The sequence below is a fragment of the Pelodiscus sinensis genome, chromosome 1 (genome assembly GCF_049634645.1).
Source record: "Pelodiscus sinensis isolate JC-2024 chromosome 1, ASM4963464v1, whole genome shotgun sequence".
Taxonomy (NCBI): domain Eukaryota; kingdom Metazoa; phylum Chordata; order Testudines; family Trionychidae; genus Pelodiscus; species Pelodiscus sinensis.
Genome location: NC_134711.1, coordinates 31,970,684 through 31,987,396, shown reverse-complemented (window position 1 = coordinate 31,987,396; position 16,713 = coordinate 31,970,684). Strand labels below are relative to the sequence as shown.

At 41.5% G+C, this 16,713-nt stretch overlaps 1 protein-coding gene across 4 annotated transcripts in view; it reads right to left on the bottom strand.

Annotated features, from left to right (window-relative positions):
- TAFA5 (TAFA chemokine like family member 5) overlaps window positions 1-16,713 on the bottom strand; it is a 665,983-nt gene that overhangs the window by 281,070 nt on the left and 368,200 nt on the right. For all 4 annotated transcript variants that reach the window (XR_003088458.2, XR_001367931.3, XM_075927800.1 and 1 more), the window contains exon 2: window positions 12,430-12,579. Coding sequence is in view for 2 of the 4 variants with exons in the window: in XM_075927800.1 (XP_075783915.1) it covers window positions 12,430-12,579 (150 nt within the window). In the remaining 2 variants the exon portion in view is untranslated. The remainder of the gene's footprint in view (window positions 1-12,429; window positions 12,580-16,713) is intronic.

Sequence of the window (16,713 nt, the reverse complement as noted above, 5' to 3'; positions counted from 1 at the left end):
CCTCCCGCGGAGATGGTGCTGAAGGAAACTGGCTTTTAAGCAGCTCCTGTTTTTCTCCCCCCCCCCATTGCTGCTTTTGCTTATTGGATAGCTGACTAGTTGCTTACATCCTAGCAGCATGTATCAGATTTGCTCATCAGAAATTTACTCCATGTACTTAATTTACCATGGTAAGAAAACACATACCTTAAATGGCACTCCAACAATAACAGCATATGCAACTTAAACAGGAAAGACTCTTACATATGATTGTAATGATTAGATATTATAATATTTGCAGTATTTTTGTTGTGTAAACTGGGCTACCTTAAGAAGCCTGAAGCCCCTTAGGTATCGAATACAGTTTTGATTCCGGTGGGTAAGTTAAGAGTCAATTAGTAATCAATTTTGACCCCAACATCTCCCTATCGGCTCTCAAAGCTAACGAGGAGAGAAAAGCAGGAAATTATTAAATTAATCTAATACAACCTCCTCAGAGACTCTGAGTTCCTATGTTAAACAAAATCAATCACTGCCAACTGAAAAGCATATTAAATATCATATATGAACTTTGTGTCACATAAAGATGCAGTAGAGAATAATGCAATTAAGAATAATTATGGCAAAAATGTACTAGAATTTAATTATCGTTAAGTATGTCTATGCCTGGAGATTAAGTCAAGGAGCTCTTCAAAAAGTAGGAAGAAAAAAAATCTAATCGGAATGAAGGAAAAAATAGACTCAGGAAAGCAAATTGATCAAAATACAAAATATTAGTGTTTTATTTTCAGTAGTTGTAAAGTAGACAAAATAATAATATATGGTACTATCATACAGAAGATCATTCCTTTGAACTCAATTTCTTGGTTGGATTCATATTTCAATATTGCAGTATACATATTGCAATAGTTCATACTGTAGATGTAAATCCATCTTAACTTCAATTAATAGCCTAACAGTGCTGACAGATATCCATCTTCTATGTAGAAATTAAAACCAGGGATATTTTTATTTGTTCTTAGCTGCATTCAATAGCAAGATGGCTGTTCAGCTCTTAGAACCATTGGCCTCTTTTAACTGGAATAAGATTAAAGTGCATTAACAAATTCTAAATGTCCCACAACAGGGAGTACACAGACAGTTAGTCTGTGCCTGGTTAGTGTGGGGTAGATTCACAACCCAACTTGCACAACCTAAATGTTTGTGTACACAAGCCCCTAGAGCAGTGGTCCCCAACGTTTTGGGGCTGCCGGGTGCCTGGGGGTGGGGCCGCTCACGTGCTGCGTGACTGGGGGCGGGGCCAAGCATGCGCCGCACGCCCGAGGTCGGCACCGGCATGTGCAGTGATCCCGGGCAGGGGCTGCCCAGGTTCCGCGCGGCGCCCCCGGGGCTGGGGATGGGGCCGGGGCTGGCGTGGTGCCCCCGGGGGCGGGGCGGGGCTGGGGCTGGGGCTGGGGCTGACGCGGTGCCCCTGGGGCTGGGGCCAGGGCCAGGGCTGGCACGGCGCCCCCGGGGGCGGGGCCAAGGCTGGGGCTGGGGGTCAGGGTTGGCACCGGCACACACAGCGCACCCGGGGCCGGGGCCGGCCATGCGCCCGGGGCTGGCACCTGCCGCATGCCCGGGGGCGGGGCCAGCCCAGATTGCTCCGCGGGCGCATGTAAAGGGCCCGGCGGGCGCCATGGCACCCGCGGGCACCGGGTTGGGGACCACGGCCCTAGAGCAACAGAGTTACATTGTAGTTTTTTTCAGTCAGTTTTTTATTAATGGGCAAGAGCAAAGAATTTCAGTGCTAGGAGTTGCTGTCTGGAGAGTGCTGAGCCCAGCAAAATGCTTTCTGACAATCAATCTCAATCAAATGCAAAGTACTCCAATGTAGTTTCACACATACAGAATGGGAAGCAACCTTCTAGATAGGAGCACTGCAGAAAGGGATCTAGGGGTCATAGTGGACCACAAGCTAAATATATGACTTTTGTAACACTGTTGCAAAAAAAGCAAACATAATTCTGGGATGAATTAACAGGTGTGTTGCGAGCAAGACATAAGAAGTCATTTTTCTGCTCTACTCTGCACTGATTAGGCCTCATTTGGAGTATTGTGTCCAGTTCTGGGTACTATATTTCAAGAAAGATGTGGCGAAATTGGAGAAGGTCCAGAGAAGAGCAACAAAAATGATGAAAGGTCTAGAAAACATGAGCTGTAAGGTAAGGCTGAAGGAATTGGACTTGTTTAGTTTGGAAAAGAGAAGACTGAGAGGGGTCATATAATCAATTTTCAGGTAACTAAAAGGGTGTCCCAAAGAGGAGGGAAATAAATTGTTCTCCTTGGTCACTGATTATAGGACAAGAAGCAAGGGAGATTTAGGTTGGACATTAGAAAAACTTCCTAACTGTCAGGGTGGTTAAACGCTAGAATAAATTGCCTAGGCAATGTGTGGAATCTCCATCACTGGAGATATTCAAGAGCAGATTAGACAGACATCTATAAGGGATGATGTAGACCGTGACTGGTTGTGCCATGAGGGTAAGGAACTGGACTTGATGATCTCTTGAGTTCCTTGTAATTATAATAGTCTATCATTTTATGAATCTCCAACTTGAAATGGTGCTGAAGCATGGATTATACACAAATTACTCTATTGACAATACAAATTACTATATTGAAATTCCGTACTTTGTTAAAACAATGTTAATGAACACTTAATTACATAATTAGATCTAAAAAGAAGGGCTAGAGGTCTCAAGAATGGTAAAAATAGAAAATTCTGGGACAGATACCAAAAGTATAGCCTCGTCTACGCTAAAAAAAAGATCGCTGCAGCTGTCTCCGGGGTTCGATTTAGTGAACCTAGTTAAGACTCACTAAATCGAACTCAGAGGGCACCCCCACTGGAATTGATACATCTCTTTTAGTGAGGAGTAAGAGAAGTTGATGGGAGCATCTGCTTCTGTTGGTCTCCCACTGTGGGGATGCTGCCAAACTTGGCTTAAGGTAAGCCGACTCCAGCTATGTATTCTACGCAGCTGGAGTTCCATACCTTAAGCCGAGATGAGAGGTCTAGTGTAGACCTGGCCTATGTCTACACTTGCAGAGTTTTTTCACTGACAGTTTTGTAGGTGATAGAAAAGCACTGGTATGTGTTCACATTGTTTTCCACAGGTGTCCGAGTATGTTTACCAGTGGTGGAAAAAGTATCCCAAAAAGTTACTTGAGTAAAAGTACTGTTACTTTGAAAAAAATGTAATTAGCACAAGTCAAAGTATCCTTCTAGAAAACTACTTGAGTAAAAGTACAAAATTATCACATCTTAATTGTACTCAAGTATCTAGAAGCCACCCAAATTATCAAGGGCACTTGGCTTGGGGGCCACTGAGGCACAGAAAAAACAGTCAGGGGCCACACCAGGGATAGGCACCGCCCGCCCCCTCCCCCGAAAAAAACACAAAACCAAAAACACAAAACCCCTCACTGATGTGCCCCCAACTTAAATACTTCACTCCCTTGGTGCTCTAGCCCCGTGGCAGGGGAGGGAGGAGAGAGAAGGCAGGGAGGACCAAGCTTCAGGTCTTCCCACAGGCCAGATTAACTCTTTTCGGGTCCCAGGATTAGTAGATTTGGTGAGTCCCCTTCCCCCCTTCCAAGGCTCTGGGGTATGGCCAAAATGAGAGGTTCAGTGTGCGCGAGGGGGTTGCCAGGGAGTTGGATAGGGATGGGGGTGAGGGTCTGGGTGGGAGTTAGGGTGCTGGAATTGGCTAGGAGTGGAGGTCTGGCTGGAAGGGAGGGGCAGGAGCAGGCTGAGGGTGAGATGTCTGGAAAGGTCGGAGGCTGCAGGAGTAGACCAGGGCTATGAGATCGGGGTGGGGGGGCACGGGAGAGGGATGGGGTGCAGGGGCTGGCCACAAGGGAAGTGGGGTGGGGGGTTGCTTACCCAGCTCTGCTCTGCTGCTGCTTCCATTGGCCGAAATCTGGCAAATGAGAGCAGCAGGGAAACCCTCCCACTAGCAGACCTGTTTCCAGCACCACATTCCCCCAGCTGGGGAGAGGGTGAGTAGCAGCATGTGGTGCCGCACTTCTCTCCAACACACCGGATCTGGCCAGCAAGTCTCGGGGCTCCCCACCCCTACATAGATATTGTTTTTTAATAAAAAGGTGATTAAAAGGCTTCTTCATTGGCAGGGTCATTGTGCTTATCAATTGGTTATTTTTAAAAAATTGTCACTGCATGACGATTGGATGTCTTGTGCATGCAGCTGTGCTTTGGCAAATCAGAATGCTGGCTTGCACAACTGTCAGTGGGGTTCTGAAAGTAGCGAGTAACTAAGTGCTTCTGGAAATGGTAGAGGAGTAAAAAGTACAGTATCTTCTAAAAGAGCCTACTTGAGTAAAAGTCGAAGTATCACAAAAATAAGTTACTTGAGTAAAGTACAAATTTTGAAAAAACTTACTTGAATAGTATTTCAACTTAGTTACATTCCATCTCTGATGTTTACACCTGCAGCACTTCCATCACCAATTAGAGGAGCGCACTGTGTAGCTATCCCACTACGCATTGCTCCAGGACACAAAGCAAATCATTATTGAGGCAGGAGTGTGGGTGATAACTGCTGGAAGCAACCAATCCTAAGGCAAGAGCAGGGGAGACCATGACCTCAACCCCTGCCTCCCTCTCTGATTCTGCACAGCACATTCTATCTGACTGCTTCTGTTTGCATTGTGGGAAGAAGAAGGAGCATGCCACAAAAACGAATTGTGTCCTGCAGCATAGACAACATCAGCTGTCACAAAGGAGCTAGAGGGGAGGGACTAGAACTGCTCAGTTTCAAAGCGCAGCCACTCCCACTCTGCATTGTGGGACAGCTCCAGAGGCCAGTTACACCAATAAAAGAAATCAAGAGTCTTTACTGACACATCAGCGCAAAAGCATCAGGGCAAGAAAAGACTCTTTTTGGGGTGGCTTTATTTTTTCGCTGACATTCAGCAGTTTCAGCACAAAGCTTAGATTTTCAGTGAAGATGGTTTTTATGCACAAAAATGACTTTTTGCACTAAAATTGGCATGAATGGACACGGTTTAAGTTCTAGCACTACCATTCCTAAATTATGTGTAAAAAATGACTACATAGTCATGACCATTATGTATAGTTACACATGAACCCAAGCTACAGAGCAGAGAGAACACAGAGGCCCTTTTCAAGCTACATTAGTAGTCTGCCATATTTACAGAAGACTAATTGGAAATGAATATATCAGAACTCCTCATGCTAGCCAACTAGCTATAGATAAAGCTTTGTTCTTTATAGTTTAATGAGACAAAATCCTGAGTTGTGCCTGTTTACATTTAAGATAGCTTCAAGTTTTCTAGAGTCTGAAGCACACACTTGTTTTGCTTAGGAAACGACACTAGATAATGTAACTGTAGAAATCAGAATTGACTTTGGTAATCAACTCAGGACTTGTAGAGATTGCTCTTGGTACAAGTGCTTTTGAAGTACAAGAGCCCTCAAATTTCCTACTCTCTTTGCCAAATAACTGACATCAGAGCAGAGTCCTTCAGAAAATATATATCATAACAGTATTCACTCTAGAATAACGTTCAACACAAAACAATGAGTAAACGATAGTCTGATACCACTACCAGAACGTACTCAGAATGCATTCTTCTAAATTTACAGAAGTCAATTCTTAATTTAAATTTACAGAAGTCAATTCTAAATTTAAAATTCTTCTAAATTTACAGAACTTACAGAAGTCAGTCAGCAGGGATGGACGTTGCCTCATGCAAAGTTCTAACTTGAGTATTCTGGGTTGGTCCTTGGGCCAGGCAGCGTTTCTTTAAATTAAATCAATAAACATCAGAGTTCAAAAACTTAAGTCAAAATCCCTTAGTCCTCAGGGCTTCCATCTATTGCTCCTTGTAATCCAAGAGGTTCTAAATCTTTTAGAGGCAGTCTGGCAGGGAGTTGTTGGGATTGAACTTCCAAACTCTTTTAGTCCCTCTCTTCTTGTTTCTCTTTACACTTCATTCCCTGCAGCAGCTGAAGAGAGGGGTGTCTGTCCATAACTGACACTTCTCCCCGCTGAGTGGGGCATTGCTGTTTACAAACATAAAGGGTTCTTAACCCTTTCCTGATGTGTTTGTAGATCCCATCAAATGACAAGGGTGCTCCCTTATCAGATTCTCATACCACTATCTAGTGTTTGTTTGTTTTTGTGGTTTTTTTTTAACTACTGCTTTTCCTTGGTCTTCACCTTTGGTGCTTTTGTGTGAATTATTAAAGATCTGAGGTACTATTCTGCCACTCATGCATTGACTCCACAAGCAGTCCCAATAAAAGCAATGGAAATACTCACCAGAGTTTAAAATGGGAGAATCAGGACATTAATCCATAGCAGATTATCTGAATGGTATTCATATTCAAAAAATCTTACCACTGGAGTAGGAGACCGTGATAGGGTTTACTCCCATCACGTTTTGGACAAGGAGTTAAGAGTCAATTAGCATAGCTGTGATTAACTGATTGGTCTGAAGAGCTGGAGATAGCTAAGGATCAGATCTTTGGTCCTTATAGAGAATCTGGGAGAAATCAAGAGGGGAGAGACTGTAGAGAAGGCAGGACTATCCTAAAGAGAGAAACCCACAGAGAATAAGCCAGGCTCCTATGGAGAAGGGGCCCTGAAATAAGCTCTTCCATGGAGCCTGAGAACCGGGCAGAGTGTTTAGTCTGGGACATCGGTGCCAACTCCATGTTTTCTCTGGCTGAAGCATTTAAGGGGAAAAGCACCCACCAGCCACAGCTATTCAAGTGGAGTCATCAATCAGCTGTTTGGTATCTCAGTCAGAGGTTTCAAGTGGCAATTGGGAGGGAAGCTTTGGGGAGGATAGGACCTTGAAGGATGGATAAGAAGAGTCAGAGTGAAAGCAGGGCTTCAGTTAAAACGGTGGAGAGGAGTGGAGCATCTCTGGGGGGAAAAAACGAAAGTAGAGCCTTTGTTCCAGCAGAGGAAGTGAAAGCTAGGAGGAACTAGGGAGAGCCCAGAGGCCTGAGATCTGAAAGGAGGTTGTATAAGCATAGCTGCAGAGCAGTACCAAAAGGGGGTTTAGAGACAGGAAGGGATTCAGGAAAACAGCAGCATGTCTGAAGAAGCAGACTGAGTTGCTTAACAGAAGGCCTCTGGGTTGGAGTTGAGAACTGAGGGTGGACACATGTTTCTCCACCAGCCCCTGAGGAAGAGGCATCGAAGCCCAAAGGCAGGACTACTGAGCTTAAGGTGGGACTGAAGACTAATCTGAAAGAAAAGGCTGGGGAATAGCCCAAAGGGTGAGGTTGGGGAGGGTTTTTTGTGATGGGAAGTTTATGAACACTCTCCTTCACCTCCTTGTTACCCCAGAAAGTGACCAACCTGTGTGTGACTGGCCGCAGAGCCAAACCACAAAGACCCAGTGAGAGGGAGATGGCCTGCAGGAGGTACTGAAGACAGGGACACCTTGTAGCACTGCATTCTGAGATGAGACAGTGCAATGGATAATGAATACATTACACTTCAGAGGCGAATAGTCAAGCAAATGAAGCAACATCAGGTACAAAGGCAAAACTTTCCCATAAAAAAGTGGAATGGAGGGTCATTCTGTGTATCCCCTTAGATAGATTATTACAGGTTGGGCCTCCCTGGTCTGGCACCCTCAGGATGAGGTCCTGGAGTAGGGATTTTGCCAAACCAGAAGAGGTCATTTCGGGAACCGCTTCCACCAGCTCTCTCCAGCCGTCGACCCACTGCTTGCTCTTCGCTCTCGCTGGTACCTGCTGCCCTGTCAGCCCCCAATCTCTCCGCATGCACTGGGCTCTCGCTGCAGTGCCTGGAAGCCCCGCCACCTCCATGCACACCAGGCTCTTGCTGCCACGCTGAGGTCTCACTGCAGTGCCAGGCCCCTGCTGTCATACTGGGCAATCCCGCAGCCTCTGTGTGGCTTGCATCCTTCTCTCTCCCCAGCCTCCTCAAGTACGGCAAACTCCCTTGTTCAGGAACATTCAGACCCTAAGGGTGCTGGACCAAGGAGATTCAACTTGTACTTTGATAAAAACCAGAAGGATGAACAGCTTCCTGTGAAGGATACGTCTCTGAACTGGCCAGCAAAAAGCATTCAATAGCACCATTAGAAAATTCTACCACTGCCTGTTTGGACAGCAAGAACTGTTTGTGTTCTTCAGATTGAGCCACGTCACCAAATCATAGAACCATTTATTTTTGTATGACAATTTTAGTTATCGGCATTAAGTATATTCATAAGCAGGAGACTATAGACCAGGGGCTGTGCTTGGATTATCTTTCATATTTTTCTACTTTAAGGGAAAACCATACATAAGTTGAAACCAAATGGACATAGTCTGTCACGCTGCCAGGGAAGTCTTGTCTCTGTTTTCCTCAAGACCATTGCCAAATGAGCACTGTAGAAACTATATTCTCTTTCTTTCATGACAAATTATTTAAGATGGTTCTAGCAAGTTACGGGTTTCTTTGAGCCCTTTTTCCAAAGGGTCTGGGGAAGTTCAATATCCCTAACCCAGTGGTCCCCAACCTTTTGGGTCTGCTTGGCACCTGGGGGTGGGGCTGTGCATACCCGCGCACCCGGGGGTGGCATCGTGCATGCTCCGCATGCCCGGGGGAGGGGCCGTGCAAGTGCTGGGCGCCCAGGGCGCAAGAATAGCTCGGGCTGGTCCTAGTCACTAGGCAGGTGCACCTAAATGCCCTGGCAGGCGCCATGGCACCCACACGAGGAGTAATGGTAGTTCGAATTAGGATCTTTAATTTGAACTACCTAGTCCATGCCGTGTGTAGCCGCGAGCATGGAGTTTGGACTAAGGGGGATTTTAAAATGGCGGCACCCGGGAACATGCAAATGAAGCCCGGGATATTTAAATCCCGGGCTTCATTTGCAACTCCGCTTGCTCTCATTACCCTACCTAGCTCGAACTAACGAGCTAGTATAAACATACTCTGAGGGATTACAGTATGTATACAGTATGTATACAGTGTCTTGGCCTGTATTTACAATCTCCTACAATACAGTAATCTGGTGGCATTCTCTATGCCTCACCACAGCCACTAATAATATATGAGGATACAAAGAGAGATTATGGAGCCAGAGCCATCAATCCTGCAAAAAGGAAGTAGTGTGTGCTGTTATGAAAATGAAGACTGGGAAATCACCAGGGTAGATAACATGCCTGTACAATTGATTGTTAAAAGAGATTGGCAATCATGATGCTGAAATTATGTGCAGAATTGATAGTAATATATCAATTAGGGATGTAAATGACTAGTCAACTAGTCGACTGAGATAAACATAAGCTATGAGAGGCAGCAAGAAGGGGAGCAGGGGCTGGGGGGAACTGACTTCAAAGCCGGTTCCCCCCAGCACTATCTCTGCAGGAGTCAGGGGAGGCGGAGGCACAGAAGCGAAATGGCACAAGAGGGGACTGAAGCACTGCTGGTTACCACTACAGCTTCAGCCCACATGGCTCTTGTTACATTTCAAAGGCTGTATCAACTATACAATTAGCTAGGTAATCTCAATTTAACATCCTTAATATGAATGACTAAAAGCTGGGCCAGGGACTGGACAAAGCAAATTTTTCTGCCTTTATCAAAGAAGGCAGAAATGACAGTTGTAGAAAAGATCATACCATCACCCCTGTATTGCATGCCAGCAAAATTCTTTCTGCATAGTTCAGGATGGCATGAAACAAGTGATAGAATCAGAATTATCACCACCACAATCTGTTTTCAAAGCACATGAGACCAAGTGATACACATTAGACACATGACTGAAAAAAAAACCCAGTGATTACCAACTGATCACCTGCTTCAGTGACAATTTAAAAGCATTTGATATTGTCTGACATAACCATCTTTGGAGAATAACAGCAAATATGGGAAGTCCAAAGCAACTCACTGAACTCATCGCAAGTCTTCCCCCAAGAGCAACCATGATGTGAACAGAGGCAGCTGACAGTGGTTTTCCACTGGGGAGTCTATGAAACTAGAGTGTATTTTGTTGCAAACCTCAAATATATACACAGACTGTATTATGTAACAAGTCTTGGAAGGTTCTGACAAAGCAGAAGGAGCTTGGATTTCCATTGGTGGACACCTAACTGCCCTCACATCTCCTGAAGACATGATAGTCTTTGTAACAACTTTGATGCAATGCAACAAATGTTGGAGTCTGTAAACAACAATTGGTGAGGAATATGGACTAATCCTGAATGTTATGAAAACGAAATGCATGTACATTGACTCTGCTAACAAAAAACAGAATACAACAATAAGATAGAGAGGTAGTAGATTGATTTAATTATCTGGGATCACATATAATCAACTAATGAAGCTCTTTTAAAGACTCAGAAAATACAAGGGAAAGCTTGCTCAGGTATTGCTTTCCTTAAAAACATGTGGAAAAAAACATTCCATCTCAAAAGGCGGAACTGGTGAAAAGCTTATTTTTTTCCATACAGATTTATGGATGTGAATAAAGTTAATGCTGCTGACAAGAAGAAAATAGAAGCATTTGTAATATGCTGCTGGCAAAGATTCTTGCATATCTCATGGACAGAAAAAAAAAGATGAATGCCTACATTAGAAAAGTTATTGAAGAGAAGCAGACCCTGATGTCAAAAATCAATAGAAGCAAATGTATGTACCTTGGTCAAATCAGGCATAGAAAATAACCTTGTGAAAGTTACGATGGAAAGAATGGTGGAGAGTCATCACAGAAGGGGATGACTAGTGAGATGAATGGATAATGTGTGGCAAATCACTGGAATGTCAGATGCTGAGTGCCTAAAGACAGCGATGGATCATGAATGTTTCTGAAAATTCTGCTGATAAAATCGATATACACACATGAATAAATAGATGTATTTACACTAATCTACTCTCTTTCGTTATATAAAGATGATTACCAAGGGTGTCTACAGAAAAACGAGGAGACGTGCTAACACCTTCCAGCAATTCCACAGATACATGGAGACATTTTTCTTTTCATCATATGACTATGAGATGGGACACCTATTAATCTGAAAGTTGAGCCCAGTTAACATATGGCCTCCTTGATTGTCTCAGCAAAATTTGTGAGTATATCTAGTTTCTACATGCAAAACCCATATTTGCCCTAACAAAACCTGCCTCTTTACCTCACATTGGGCAAGTGCATATAATGTTGAATTGACCAACTTGCTAACAATTGGGGTGTGCAAAATTTGCATGAATAGGTAAGATAGCTCACTAAAAATTCATCTCTTAATTTCACAATGAAACCATTTCATGTTACTGCAAACTGGAAATAAGAAAATTATTGGCGATGGAGTCCCACAATCCATAATGAAGAAAATGAACTGATTTACAGAATATCAACAATAGCAAAAGCAAACTACAGAACCTGTGAAATTCTATGCTTAGCTTTGTGGGTAGGCACCAAAATCTCCATTGAGCTGTCTTCTTTCATAGACAATGAGATCAAATTCTGATGAAACGGCCTGCAATATTTTTATTTGAGGACTCAAGCTAAGTAGATGAGTCATTTTCAAAGGCAATCATTATTGTCTCCATTTAAAAGCATTTCTCTTTTGCTGCTAAGAGTCTAGATCACGTACGTCAACTATTTTAACATATACTTTGCATCACATTTTATTTCTTCTAATGCAATATGGATACTTCCTAATAAGTTAACTTCAGCAAGCTTACAATGAAGACCGCACCATTGCTACTGTTTTACTTAGTTGTAAAACAGCAGTTCATTTGCTTCACAAAATGATTTCAAAGTGAAATATTTTCATACCTTCCTCTACATCAGCATTTTTGAAGGCTGCAGGCTTTCCACAGCCACTGCATTTGCAGTGAATCATATATAATGATCATTTTAATGAAAGAAGAAATACTATGCTTGTAAGGTACATACACATATTCTTTTCCAATAACATCACTACCGCTTTTTTCAAGAACACTAACTTTCATGCCGGAGTAGTCACATGAGCCTCAAAGGTATTAAATCTTTGAATCTAGATTACAATAAGTGCATATTTGGTTTCACAAAGAACTTAAACAAAAACCCACTCTATATTGCTCATGGGATTCAGCTTCATTCAAATTAAAATACAGAATATATTAGCCCAATGCTATTATTAGCTCACCTGAATTACCAAACTAAATCAGAAATCAACATGGTAAAGAAGAAAAATACCCTTGATTCACTGTTCTTTTGGAAAAATTATGCTCTTAGTGAGTAATTCCTGATAGTGAAGATTTTGACCATATCACAAAACGAACTGACTGCGTCAGGTTAGTTGACTCATAAGAATATCGGATAGATATAACCTTTCTTATTTAAACAAGCAATTAAATCTGATAACTTTTGTGCTGGTAGGTACTGATTGAATGTATGTTTTCCTCTTACCATCAACGCAGGCTGGCCTTGCTCTTGTCGTACCGGCAATCTGTCCTTTTTTACATGCACAGCGAGCTGTTTGTCGGGCTATAGTCCTTCGGGGCTGACTGCTATCTCTGTCCAAAGTAACAATCTCACATGTACCTGCAGCCAGTTGACCTGGAAAAAGAACCAGCAACAGGTACCAGAGTCACTGAATGCACCATAGGCAATCTATTATAACTGAATAGAGTCATGGCCCTATGTCACAGCAGACACTCCATAACAAATGGGAACCCAGCTGATGGATATAAAATAACTGAGATGCCATACAATTTTTCTTTCTGGTGGATAAGTGAAAATCTTGCAAACTGATGATGTCAGAAAATGGTTATTGTTCTATAAAAACAGTAGAGAGAGGCTCAAACAGATTACAGTCCACTTTTGCAGCAATGGCACTGTCCATGCATGTGTGGAAAACAAATACCACAGGCAAAGTATCTGCATACAATTCCCTTCCATGAATGTAAATCTTCATTACAGGATTTTTTTTTCTTTAAAAAACCATTTTAAAACAGAGCATTTGAAAATTTGAGCCAATTTTTTCAATCCCTTAATTTAGCTTCCAAAAGCATCCTCATGATTCCTATTAGATATTAGCCTGTGATCCTTTTATATATTAACCATGCCATTGACTTGCAAAACACATCATGATGACACTATTTAATGGCCAAGCAGCATACATGTATCCAAATATAGAATTATGAGATATCCTATCCTGCGTATAAATGTTCTGGTGATCTATGTTGTTTTCTCCAGAAATACTAGGAAAACTCTTCCAGCTTGAGTCTGAGATTTCATACGTGCTCCATGATAGATTCACAGAGTAACAGAACTTTTTTTGGGGGGGGGGGGGTCCTACCAAAAGTGAATATTGAAAGTTCAAAATGTCACATTCCTTTTGAAGATGTTGATAACATGACAAAAGTAAAAGGCAAATGTTAACTTTTGCAAGCAAGACAGACCAATGATAGATATTACAGTGGTTAATAAGGTTGAAAAACAGATTATCACTCTCACTGGACAAGTGGCATTATTTAACCCCTCAAGATTTCCTGTTACAGTGCAAAATAGCATTTTTGTTTGGGTCTTGAACTTGCATGCAATAAATTACAACCATTTATGTGAATATGTGCAAAAATGGGCCTGAAATTCTTAAGCAACAACATCTACTCAGAATACTTCAGCTGAAATAAATGTCAATACGGAGCTGACAAACTGGACTGTGCAATTTCAACAATATTTCTAGTAAATGGTTTCAGGACTACTGAAAACGTAAATGGTTCTTGTCAGGTGGGTCTTATGATGTAAGGTGCACATCTGAGCAAGCAGTTAAAGACTGTGATATCTCATCTTTTTATCACCATTCTATAAACATAAAACCCTTTATTTCACAAAAAGCTACCTGAAAACAATGATAAATTCAATATTAAAATAATATTGCCATTTTTTCTGCATGTAATGCAATTCTCACCTAATAGATTCTTGCCCTTTATGTTTCTCAGCTTGTTTCATGACCATTCTCTCTAGAAAACATGAACGAGATTTCTGAAACTGTTATAGGAGCAAAATATTGAGGGGTCCCATCCCGACACTACGATTGATTCACCAAAGTGTTGCTCAAATTTTATGTATGTGAAACTCTGTTCTTTCAGTGAATTAAACAAGGGTAAAACTGGAAGAATACTGATGGACCAGGAACATTCTACATACTACTACATATATTACATATCTATATTGATCTATTTAAAGATATGTAAATATATTTAGTGGCACCCAGCATCATATTATCTAGTACCTCGTAGTTAAATTAGATTTGCATGATGAAATTTATTAGAGGACTTTATGATGAACCTTCTTCTTTTCTGCCTTCCTTGGTTAAAATGTGTTTATCCTAAGTAGGGAATATTTATTTTTAATTAATTAATTTATTTGTTTGTTGCTTCTTTCTTTTTCCTCTCTCCCATTAAGCTGGTTATGGTTGGGCAGCTTTTGGAAAAAAACCCTACCACTGCTAAATTTATATTTATATATATATATATATATTTCCATCCATCTCTCATGCCTCTTGTCCTGCACTGTGATAGCTGTATTGTCCCAAAGGACATTAATGAGTCATGTGTGCAAATGCAGTCACTGATGTAGCTAGATATGATAATTGATCAATTTAAAGATCATTACTGAGATCTTGAAGTGGTAACAGAAAAAGAATGGAAATCAGTGAGAGTGGGGGATAGAAGCACAGAGGTGAGGAGCTCACAGTTTCCTTTCCCACTCAGGAGGTGTAGACTATCTTATTCTGGACAAACCAGTAGTTCTTCGTTGTTGCCAGCATCAGTCCAACATACAGTCAATACGGTAATCCTGTATGTGTGGGGGAGATGCGACTATACAAAACACTGTGGTAAAAACCTCATATGGGGGGAAAGGGACAAGTTTTCTAGCAAGGTGAAGAAGGCAACCTACTTTTCTAGACTAAGCACAGAGCATGGTAAATGAGGGAGGAAGGAGCCCCTTCAGTAAGCTAGTTCATTTCATTGAATCAATTCTCCCTTTGGACTTATTTCAGAACTAGAAATACATAGATAGCAAAATGTAAAACAGGTAAACACTACAAAAATGGCAAGCCTTTTGTAATTATTATTTTTAATTTTGTCCCACAGAAATAGGGTTGCCAGATGGTTTAACCAACAATACCAAACACCCTCCCTTCCCCCCCCCCCCCCAAAAAAAAACCTGGGGGGAAATAAGAGGGGAGACCAAAGTTGCTGAGCAAAAAAAAGGACCCTGAGAGTTGTTGAGCAAAAACCAAACATTTAAAAAAACAGCATGGCCCCTTTACAAAATGTTTTTGAAGCTTTTTGGCCCTAACAGGCTGCCATCTTGTCTCCCTGCTCTGGGCCAGGCAGCTTCCCTGTGGAACCCGGTAAGCACCCAGGATTTTCACCTACTGGCCAGGAAAAAAAAAAAGAGAGAAAATACCGGTGATTTTAGGTGTCCAGTATATTCTGAATTTTTTTACTGGACAGGAGATGAAAATACCAGACACCTGGCAACCCTACACAGAAATCAGATACCCACAACTTTATTTAGTCAGTGGGAATTGTGGGCCTGCAACACTTTTTTTTAAAAGAAAAATCATGTTTATTGTTGAATTGTACAACTGTTCCATGTCTGAGAATCATATTCAAATGCATGATAGCTCTGTGAATTCATCATACAAGCTGCATATTGGGTTGCAATCATCAAGACAGATATGTATTCCAAAAAGCATAGACATTTAATCTGTATGTCATACAAGAAAGAGACCTCATTTTGTAAGATGTTTGATGTTCTTCATACCACAAGCAGTACAGTAATTGTACATGAAGTAGGGTCTGCATGAGAATCTATTTAATATTAGTTTTCTGTAGGAAATAACATTCTGTTCTCTGCCACAGAATAAAAATCCATTAAAAGAAAGTCTGTTGTGATTATTACTAATGTGAAATAGTTTTGAATTTCTCTTACACACACTAAAAAGCAGTAAACTTAATTTTTCCCTAACACAGAAATTCAGATGGAGACAACCCCAGGATCTTCTAATATGATAGAACAGAACCTGATCTAAAGGGATGGGTTTTACTAAGGGTTTTGGCTTCCATATTCATCCAGGAACTTTAATTCTGAATTGTACATGCAGACTTATATTGTAGTTTCACTGAATAATTTTTCCATGCACCATCAATTTGATGCCTAGCAACACAAGCTCTTTTTAGTTCAAAATTCATAAAGGTAGATGTTATTAAAAATCTCAGCTAGATTCAGCTTTTGTCAGTGATTGAACAAAATACCAGCAGTTGTTTCAAATCAGATCATTGTAATAAATTCTGCACTTTGTTACTGAAATACTGAAGTCTTCTTGACAGGCCAAATCCTAAGTGATGCTGAGCACCCACTGAAATAAGTGGGAGTTCTACGTGGCTTAACATTTCTCAGGATTTGCAACAGATATTAACTCTTAGGCGTCCAGTAAGCTGATACATACTATTCTTTGAAGAAAAAATGACTATTTTAGACAAAGCTTGGAAACATTAATTCCTTATGTCCTTCTTCCAATTAAATATTCAGAACAATATGTCCTTCTTTGATGATGACCTGAACAGTATAATTGCATTCAAAATGTCTACTGTTGGACATAGCTCTTTCACTTTTTACTTTTACACTTGAAAACAATTCCATTAGGCAACTGGTGGGAATTAATTAAGCTAAAGT